We start from the raw sequence: 10783 nt of genomic DNA, 5'->3' as shown, positions 1-10783 counted from the left end.
TGGTACTAATATATTAGTATCATGTAATAAATAAGCATACCAATGGATTCACGTTTTCCTAGTTAATTTATATTTAAAAGTAGTCATATGAGCTTTTCTCATGTTTCTCATTCTTCTTAAGAGAAAGGCTATTAATTTTGTGAAATGAAAGCATATCCCCAAAATATATGATTTCGCAAAGAACAAGGTCAAATCTGTGCTAGCTGGGACCTCGACATAATTGGTAAATGAAAAAATTTAAAAATTATGTCTGGAATCTATCAGAGAAGCCAAACTTTCATTTGCATTCAGAATACAGAATTAGTACTAAAATTACAGACTTCACAGAATACTGACTGCCTATATGAATTGATAAAAATAAAATTGAAAGGCCTTGAGCTCCTATTCAGATCTTACAAAAAGATATATTTTTGCATGACTTTTAAACTTGACTTCTTCTTTTCTCCTTTCAGAAAGTGACTAATTGTGCAGAGTTGGTTTCCTGAATTCAGGTCTCTTCTTGTGCAATGGGCCAACATTTTTTTCTATTTTCCAACTCAAACCATTGTTTTTACTTGATTTATCTTTGTGCCATTTTTTTTAGCTAAGTTTCACCTACTGTTTGCTGGCCCCTAATGCTTGTTAGCAATATTCATGGCCACACTTGTTATTTGTGTGTATTATTTTCTTTTTCTTTTTGAATAAATGTTTTATTATCTGTATGTTCTGGTTTCCTTATATTTATTCATCTGTTTGATCCATATTGATATTAAGTGGATGTGGGTCAGAAAATCAATATGTATAATTCGTGTACTAGAGCCTGCAGATACACATGTATATTACATGTAAGGATATTCAGATTTCCAATTTGTAATACGTATGTATACATACATCCTGAGGGACTTTTGAGCCACTTTTACGTGAAATATACAGACGTAATACGATTGTATTCCATTGTATACATATGTATAATTCATGTATGGGTATTCAGATTTCCAATTTGTAATACGCACGAATACATACATCCATAGGGACTTTTGAACCACTTCTACGTGAAATATACCGATGTAATACGATCGTATTCCATCTTATGCATATGTATTTGGTCACATATTTTTTGTGTATTATTGATGTAATAGAAATGCCGTGTTATCTGGGTTGAAGTTTATAAACTTCTCAGTTCTCAAAATCATGACGTAAACAAACAAAAGTGCTAACCGATTTATAATATGCTTGATTTCACTTCGTAATGTAACTTATGGAACGGTAAAGCATGGAAATAACGTTCACCATGTATTTAAGTTAACTTCTAACAGCATTCTAATGCAATAGTAATGTATTTAAGTGTAAGAGTTAATCAAAAGTAGTTCACTAATTCGGTTACTCCTAAAATTAACCAAGTTAAAACGGTCATCTTCGGTGCTAAAACCGGCCCTGGGAGTATTTAGGGACTGCTAATGAGATAAATAGTCTTTATCTGGTTTAGTTGATGTTATCATCTTATCAATTATAACTCTCAACAAACTTAAGTTCAATGTTTTTTTTCAGCCTCTCTTATGAAATGGAACCCGACATCAGCAAGTAGTGTCGCCTTGGAGAGAGTGGAGAGGCAGCGGCTGTATCAAGCGGAGACCGCGTAAAGTATGCGGAGAGGAAGAATTCAACAACTCGTGATGTTTGTGTATTGACTTAATATTATGAAGAATAAATTTATAAATATCATGAAGTTGTCTATTCCATTTTGTTTTTCTGCCGTATTTCCACCTATGGTTCTCATTAAATGTATTATTTTGCTTTATTTTAATTGGATACGTCGGGTACTTATGTCATCGGAGAGTTTTCTTAAATAAAGGTGCGTAAAGTATTTTGAAATCTTAATTAATGGGCTGGTAGGGGCCCCGGCGTTTTTTGTAGGCTATTTCAAAGCCATCTATCGGAATTATTACGAAGTGGGTAATTTTTCTGGTTCTCCAGGTAGTTCCATTATCACACACGTGGAGGCGCCACATTTGCGCCTATATCATATTGGAACTGTTATAGGAGTCCTATAAGACCTCTTGTATGAGCTCCTTCAGAGTCGTGTGAGACCGCGAAAAGAATTCCTATACGAGTGCATATGACCTCACGGAGACATCATTATGAGGCCATTTGGGACTCTTTTGTAGGAGTCCTACAAATTCATCAGACTTCTATATGACCTCATGCATGAGTCATACGTGTTTACTGGGTACTACCTGATTTTAAGTTGTTTAGATGCCTATAGTCTGCTCTCCTCTTCTATCTGCGTTGTGATGTACCTACTTACCTTTTAAATGAAGGAAATATAAAATCTAACAGCTCTCTGCAGGCTTTTACTCTGTTGGAATAAACTTTGTATGGTTCACTAATATATTTAAAATAGTACCAAGTATCACATATATGTAAAAAAACACCCTATGCTTGATAAACCATCAAGCATAGGGTGCTTTTTTTCATGTCCTCCTGCCTCATATTCATCTTGCTCTTCAGACATGGTTAGTAGCCTTTTCCGCAGATAATGTTTATACTTTCTTTGAGAAAATAGCGGGGATCTCTAACTTGTGACATTAATTAATTAAGTTTTCTCTGATTTGGCATCTCGGTTGGGCTTTTCATTGTCAATTTGTGAATTTTTTTTGAGGTGAAGAAGTATAATGGAGGATTGCCAATAACAACTAATTTACAGTAATGTTAGAATTCCATTAGGTTAAAAACTTTTTCAAGCAAACAATTCTCTGTATGGATCACTTACTGTAAAGTCTGAATCATACGAGCATTTCTTCCATCCCTTCCGAGGGACAGCTTCTGCAATTGCTCCAATGATAGCGGAAAAAATGACTACTTCACACGATAATTTTCCGCGATGGCTCGAGGGATGGAAATCCCATCCCTTTTTCCATCACTCGGTGCGACCTTATTCCACAGCAGAAACCATCGCTGACACCTTCCTTTATACAATCAGAGCGCACAGTCACTTACAGTGGTAGCAACTCCACACTTACAAGGAGACTTTGCCTAACTGATGTCAAGAAAGAAGATGAAACCTTTTTTATTTGAAAGTAGACACTTAGATAGGAAAACAGTTGAAGGGTTTTGTCCAAATACGCCCGGGTTTGAGAGAAAAAAGCATTTAAAAATTGAAAAATATGGTCACGTTGAATTTAATTTTAAAAATTTCGCCTATTGTTTAAAAGCGATTTGGCCAAGTGGTAGCGTGCCGCGCTTCTGGTGTGAAAGTTCAGGGTTCGAGACTCGGTGAGAGTAAATTTTTTCCACTCTGCCACCTCCTCCGTTTTTTGTAATCCGTTCCATCCTCTTCTAATTTGTTCATTTAGGACGTTTTACATTTTTTTACTTGACTGTTGTTTGAGAATAAGCCCGAAACTGACATTTTTGTCGCTAGCTAACCCTTACTTCGAATTATTCTTTCCGTGCCAAGATTCATGAAAGCATGCTCTCCTGCAGGAGTGGTAAAACTGTGGTGCTGGCTTCGAAGTGAAGGGAGCTCATTTCCAAAGCAAAAGATTTTAAGCATATTGTCTCTGGAGAGTCTCCCAGGTTCCTGCTGTTGTAGCATTTAGAATATACAACAATTTTCACTCGTCTACCTGTATGATCAATTTGGAGTATTCCAAGTGCTAAACGTCGCTATTGCTCTTCTGACTGTTGTTGCTCTCCTGTAGTCTATTTTATACCTTGGTAGTCGTCAGGAAAAGTCATTGCCCTTATAACTTAATTTATTTTGCTGAATAACTTTTGCCGCATGTATTTTGTTGCCAAGAACCTATTCAAGCGAATTCGATTTACCGGAGATATTGAGTTCAAAGTTAAAAGGCTAAACTTTTTGTGTATAATAGAATTTTGGAAATGAAGAAAGAAATTTTGTCCTCGACACCTGAATAGTTGAAGGGCAAGACGATTAGAACGAAGTTTTTTCAACACATAGTAACCTGGATAGGAGGTTTAAGTACCATCTATATTTTTTGTTGGAATAGTAAGTCTCCATAAAGCCATTTTTGGGCACCCTTGCCGACCATTATTCCCTACTCCTCTTGCCCTAACCGATCGATGTGCGAGGTATGCTTTCCTCCCACAAACTTACTCTCCTCTCATTGTCAGAGTTCTTATTTCCGCGTATTTAGGTGCCTAGAGATTTTAAACAAGCTGTATAAGCTGGGGAACGAATTGTCGTTACATGTGAACTTTTAATTACCTGGAATATACTACTCGGCCAACTTAAAATTGGTTCATGGCCTGCACCCGTTGAGGTCGATGTCCATATGATAGCAATGTTTTTAGTTTGGCTTGTCGGCTCGTCCCTTCCCTTTTCTTTTTTCATGGCCTCGGCAGACTCCCATTTTCCTACACTTATTTTTCTTTTTCCCGTAGCACGATATTATTCGGTTTTCTCTTGCTTTCATTAGATCTTATGCCCACGAGAAATCTCTGTCGCGTAAAGGACCATGAATTGGAGGAAATACCTCCATAATATAAAGCACAAATATATAAAGTTGAATAATCTGAAATTGCGACTGCCTTCTCCAATTTTTCATTAATTATTTATTACTTCGCCTCTTAACAGTAATTTGGATGATTATTGTAATAAAACAAGAAAAGCAATTAATTGAAAAGCACCATGCTCTTTCTATAAAACTTCTACCTGAGCATTCGCCATTGTGTTTCTTTATATCTTCAAGGAAACATATTCCCCTTAACTTTTTTAAACAATTCAATTCTCTACTAACTTCGAGGCATATCATGCATACCTCAGCATATCATTGAACGCTGGTTAGGACAACTGATGATGCACGATTGAATGGATTTTTAGTCCATCCTCATGTGAGAATATCTCTCTTTTCCCTTGAAGGAGGAAGGTGCAGTTCTGGTTTCGTGTAATAAACTGCTTTATTTTCTTGTAAAAATATACATAGCACGGTTGGCTTACGGATGTGCACTTCGGTGGTATAGTTTTTACGCTGTATATCGGTTCTCCTTCCCCTTCGATAAATAGTTCATCATAAATGGCACTATTTTTTTGTCCCCCACAAATCAATAAGCAATAAAAATGTATTGTTTTTAACACATGGCCGGAGAGTATTTTTAAAAAATTTGAAATACAACCCAATCGTAAGTTTTCCAGATTTAGAATACACAACAGAAGCATTTAAAAATTAACTCTCCAGTTTCCTCGCTCACTTGCGGACCAAAAACACCTCCAGGTTCTGATAAGCACAATAAAAACTTTAGGAAGCAGCTTTCCTGCGCTGTATATGAGTGTATTACTTTGATCACGCTCCCAAGAGCAACCTGAACAATATTCTCCCTTTCTTGATCGCGTTCTCTTTATATCCACCTCTACGGACACCAGGTCTGATCTGTATTAATTACGAAATCTATTGCATTTGGAGATTGGACTTTTTGTTTGCTTCTGAAACGTCATTGCCGATTGCAATATTTCTTCAGCACACGCTTGCTCGCCCGCTGATACATATTTTGTTAATTTACGTTGCACGATTCGGTGTCTCTTCTTAAAAGATGCAACCCATGAAGCACCAACAGGGAATTCAAATCCTGGAGATATGTGCTGAAATCACGCATAAATAGGATATTCTTGTAAAGTCCGAGTCATCAGCGGCTCATTGCTGTTCCTGGCTTCGACAAAGTGATCGTATACCCATCTGTCGATCATTTCAAGCTTGTCGAGTTTCGTTCCCCCTGATTTTATATCTTTCTCCCGTATGTAACCGGGGAGACTCTCCGGAGACAACATGCTTAAAATCTTTTGCTTTGGAAATGAGTTCCCTTCACTTCGAAGCCAGCACCACAGTTTTACCACTCCTGCAGGAGAGCATGCTTTCATGAATCTTGGCACGGAAAGAATAATTCGAAGTAAGGGTTAGCTAGCGACAAAAATGTCAGTTTAGGGCTTATTCTCAAACAACAGTCAAGTAAAAAAAATGTAAAACGTCCTAAATGAACAAATTAGAAGAGGATGGAACGGATTACAAAAAACGGAGGAGGTGGCAGAGTGGAAAAAATTTACTCTCACCGAGTCTCGAACCCTGAACTTTCACACCAGAAGCGCGGCACGCTACCACTTGGCCAAATCGCTTTTAAACAATAGGCGAAATTTTTAAAATTAAATTCAACGTGACCATATTTTTCAATTTTTAAATGCTTTTTTCTCTCAAACCCGGGCGTATTTGGACAAAACCCTTCAACTGTTTTCCTATCTAAGTGTCTACTTTCAAATAAAAAAGGTTTCATCTTCTTTCTTGACATCAGTTAGGCAAAGTCTCCTTGTTAGCTATTATTTGATTGACAGTTGTAAATATGGAAAGTGATGGAGTAAGCGATGGTGGAAATGACCATGTGAATCAGAAAATGACGGGTCGAGCGATCACACTTTTGGTCCCAGAAAACCTATCGTTGGAGCTATCATTCCGAGGGATGGAGAAAAATGATTGCTGGCTTAACAATATTCAATGGCTACCCATTCATTCACATTAAAATAGGGAAGCAAACACTGGTCGAGGTGAATGAATTCTGTTATATTGGAAGCAGAATCATTAGCGACGGGAGAAGCAGGAAATTAGCAGCATAATAGCCCAAGCGAAGAGAGCATTCCACTAAAAGAGAGACCTGCTTACAGCGGGAAATTTAAATATGGAAGTAAAGAAACAATTTATACCCTACCGGATTTTTTTTATGGAATACCCCTCAATAAAAGACCTCATCACGCTTGAATCCTCGGATTTTATTATCTTCTCAATTTTTCCTGAAATTACGAGGGGGAGCATGGTATCCTCCTCTAAAACGCTTCCCCAATTAACCATGAAGGCAAATGATGTCTTACAATTCCACACAAATATTTTAGAGTAAGATCTGGGATTCACAACGCCATACTAGCACGCAAATGAAGGCAATCGTAAAAAAATACAGCGGAACTTGATGAAATTTATACAAAAATTAGTTTGGGTGACCGATTTTGAACTATCGGGAAAATTATAGTGACATTTTAGGGATGCGCATTATCAAATTCAATTTTTTTCATGCCCTTAGCAACTGCAATCATCATCAGAAGTCAACAATCCCAAGATTGAGCTGACGCTGCTCTACACACCTCCCTCCTATCTACTAGCTTTTTCATAACGACATATTTCTTCTCTTTCACATCCTTTATAATCAGTCCTATACAACTCATTCGGGGCAGTCCCTTGACCTTCTTCCTTTACACCTGTATCTCAACCATTGTTTTCATCAGGCCATTATGTGGGACATGCGGGTCTCATCTGGCTATTGTGTCTCATTACTAGAGATTCGTAAAAATTGCAAATGCGATAAATGCGAATATAGATGCGATGTGCGCAAATAAATGCGACATAGATGCGATGACTGGACTTTTATGATATTTTTACACAAATTTGCCTTTTCGACGGCCAAATTCGTACATATTGTGCCGAGCGCAGTTTAAATGCTCCGCCGACGCTCACCGCTTAAAGCATGTGAGGGACTGGCCAGCTGAGAGTTGGCTGGGACTCTACGTGGCCGCGAACTACAAGTGGGCGCGGGCAAACTACACCTCCGCCACTATATGTGTTATTCCTTAATTTGTTATTGTTATACAACAAAATCATTTAAATTATTCTGTATTTTATCATATAACTGTGTTTCACTACATTTTATCGTTATCTGCCTCATTATGAAAATAAAAAATAGACGCTACAAAATACGATAGACTGTTATTAACCCTAGAGTGGTGACGTGAATTTTTTGTTCACGAGTGGTGACGTCGGTCTCCTGGACCGATGTGGTCTCTTATGCTGTTTGGAAGATTAATTGAGTTAAATTACCTTGAATTGGCTTCATAACACGATATTGTATTGCTAATTTTAAATATTTATTTGACATTTTCATTACATACACAATTTTTTTCAACTTTTATTCATTTTTATGTTGAAGAACAGGAAGAAATATTTATACATCGGCATCTTTTCAGTAGTGCACAAAAAAACTGACACACAGCATTAATAAACAATAGGGTTAATTTTAATTACATGCCATACATCAAAAACATATTCAAACATACATAATCAGGAATCTGAATTTTTGGCATAACACCTTTCACATAGCAAGGTTACGTGTTCAAGGCAGAGAAATGAGTTGCAAATTTTACAAGAGTATCGTGTTTTACGATTCCTCTTACTGTCACAATATTTGCAGCGCCCAATCTGCCCTTTAGTAGGATTAGGAGGGAATTCTGATGGCTTAATGGTTAGTAGTTCATTTACCCGTAAACGAGTGATTCGTGGTATGTTTTCCATAGATGCACGATTCCTAAGATGTTTTTCGATCAGGGAAAATGCAATTCCTTCAATAAATTTACGCCGTACAAGGCTTTCTTTATTATTGTTTATAGTGTATATTACTTGAGAGTTTATTGTTGATATATTTAATAATGAATAAAACACGACCATTTGCCAACGCCTTGTTGGTCTAGCGCAATTGTAGTTAGCACATAACCTATCCACTACATCTACTCCACCTTTTGTGCTGTTATAGGTCAAAATGATATCAGGTTTTTTAGTTATTGCATCCACTTGGTCATAGTCGTGCATGCTTGAAATCAAAAGAACATTTTTTCCTTTTCTGGGGACATACGAAACTAATGTACAATTTTTCCTAAAACCAAACAGACATGATTTCACTTTACGTCCCTTTTCTTGAACGAATTCTGGTGGTAAGCCGCGTTTATTTTTTCTGATTGTGCCCACTGAAGTCAGCTGATAGACATTCAGCAGTCTCTCAAGAAGCTCAATGCTAGTGAACCAGTTGTCCATGGTAACATTACGGTTAGTGTAATAAATTGGCTTACACAAGCGTTCAACCACGGCAAATGCTCTATTGTCCATTGAATACGGTCCTTCGGGTTGTTTTCCAACGTAAACCTCTAAGTTGGACGTGTAATGCATTTTTGCATTGCAGAGGGCAAATATTTTTATTCCATATTTGGCGGGTTTATTTGGTATATACTGACGAAACCCACAGCGACCTCTAAATGCCTCCAACTTCTCGTCTATGGTAACCTGGGCAGATAAGCTGAAATTATTTTTGCAGTTTTCAACAAACAAATCAAATATCTCTCGCACGGGGGCAAGCTTATCAACTTTACGTCTTTCATTTCTAGTTTCTTTGTCATCAAAAGTTAGATGACGCAACAGAAATCGGAAACGCTGAAGTGACATGACAAGACGAAATATTTCAATTGAATTGCCTTTGGTACTGAAGAGGTCTTCGGCGTTTTGGTGATTACTTTTATTGATACCACAAAGCAGCAGCAATCCCATTAGTGCTTCAATTTCATGAACATTAGTAGGTCTTGCGTACGTGCTACGCCCGTAATTAGGAGAAACCTTATCAATGACTTTGTTAGTACAATCGGTAATCATATTTATTATTGAACTATCAAAAAAACATCGCCATGATTCTATAGCACTTGTTATTCCTTTCGTTTTCCCTCTAGGCCCAGGTAATTGTGTAATTATATTTTTTGAACGCGTTCTTACGCTTTGTTTTGGTGCCTTCTTTCTCCATATGGTGGTCCCATCTTTCCCGGTGAAGATATCATCCTCTTTCATTGCTTCTCCGTCGTCCATGTCCCAGTCTTGCTCCGAGTCACTGCTCTCTTCTCGCACCTCCAAAAGATCTTCTTCGTCATCGTCATCAAAATGCAGGGACTCTTGTGGTTCTCTCTCTACTTCGGACAGCAACCGTGACACCCGCTGTTGTTCCTCTTCATAACTCATCACTCCTACTAATTTCAGTAATAAAAACATATTTAGAGGAAAATTGGATGCAACATATGGAAGAGTAATATACAGCATGAGGTATAAAAATTCAAAGGTAAAATAGCTGCGTAGCGTACTCACCAAGTTAGATAAGTGCAGTCTGAGCTGTCGCAAGAGTTGCAAAAGGAGATTCACAGAAAAGAGTAGATGGGCAGATTTTACCCTGTCGAGATGATGATAAAATTATAAGTTATTACATATAATGCCATTCATCTCGTTCAGTTATTATGAACCAGAGAAAAGTACTAACCAAAATAAATTAATTATTTGCGTGGAGATAATAAGCAATTTCCAATGAATGCACTTCAAAATATATAACGTACCTGTTAGTGTCGTTTTGCTTGGATGTTTTTCCTGGACAGCGGGGTCGTTCCACAAGCAGGTCTAACAACTGCGCGCACACAGTGACTGACTCGTGGAAAAAGGATTCCTTGGCCTTATATAGGGTACATGTAACTTCCAAGACTTGAAATTTGAATCCAAGGGATGGTGAAAGCGTCATCATTGTAATCTATTCTCATGATACATCAATGTTACACTTTCGGTCTGTGAGACCGGGCGTCACCACTCCGGCAACAAAGTAAAATTTCAGAGCATGAGTGGTGACGCGCGGTCTCGCAGACCGAAAGTAGCAATAAGTATCAAATTACTCTGACGAAGTGATTTTTTCGGTCATGTATCGGAAGAGCAGCGTGAAATAGGAAGCTACTGAAAAGCATTAACTGTAACATTATATACTTCGCTTGAGACACCGATGAGAATTAATCTTCGGTCTGTGAGACCGGGCGTCACCACTCTAGGGTTAAAAGTGCGATAAAATAAAAATGAAAGTGCGATTTTCACGTATCTCTACTCATTGCTAATTGTTAGTTATCCTTTGTTTTACTTAAGGTTTTTTGATGGGGTCTCCACTCTTCCCAGTACATCCGCATTACTTA

General features: G+C 37.7%; 1 protein-coding gene across 1 annotated transcript; it reads right to left on the bottom strand.

The window, feature by feature from the left end:
- Window positions 1-7961: 7961 nt before the first annotated feature.
- On the bottom strand, window positions 7962-10641 carry LOC124169372 (piggyBac transposable element-derived protein 4-like). Its single transcript, XM_046547963.1, has 2 exons — window positions 10169-10641; window positions 7962-10008 (listed from the first exon to the last, which is right to left on the bottom strand). The coding sequence occupies exons 1-2, from the start codon at window positions 10348-10350 to the stop codon at window positions 8091-8093; spliced, it is 2100 nt and encodes a 699-aa protein (XP_046403919.1). The 5' UTR covers window positions 10351-10641; the 3' UTR covers window positions 7962-8090.
- Between the last annotated feature and the right edge of the window lie 142 nt (window positions 10642-10783).

The sequence above is a fragment of the Ischnura elegans genome, chromosome 12 (assembly GCF_921293095.1).
Source record: "Ischnura elegans chromosome 12, ioIscEleg1.1, whole genome shotgun sequence".
NCBI classification, from domain to species: domain Eukaryota; kingdom Metazoa; phylum Arthropoda; class Insecta; order Odonata; family Coenagrionidae; genus Ischnura; species Ischnura elegans.
This window is presented reverse-complemented; position numbering and strand designations above follow the sequence as displayed.

Excerpts from the sequence above, each read along its gene's own strand:
- LOC124169372 (XM_046547963.1), bottom strand. The coding sequence starts at position 10,350 with ATGATGACGCTTTCACCATCCCTTGGATTCAAATTTCAAGTCTTGGAA. Across the intron at positions 10,009-10,168 it reads AAGCAAAACGACACTAACAG|GGTAAAATCTGCCCATCTAC; the intron begins GTACGTTATATA and ends TCATCTCGACAG.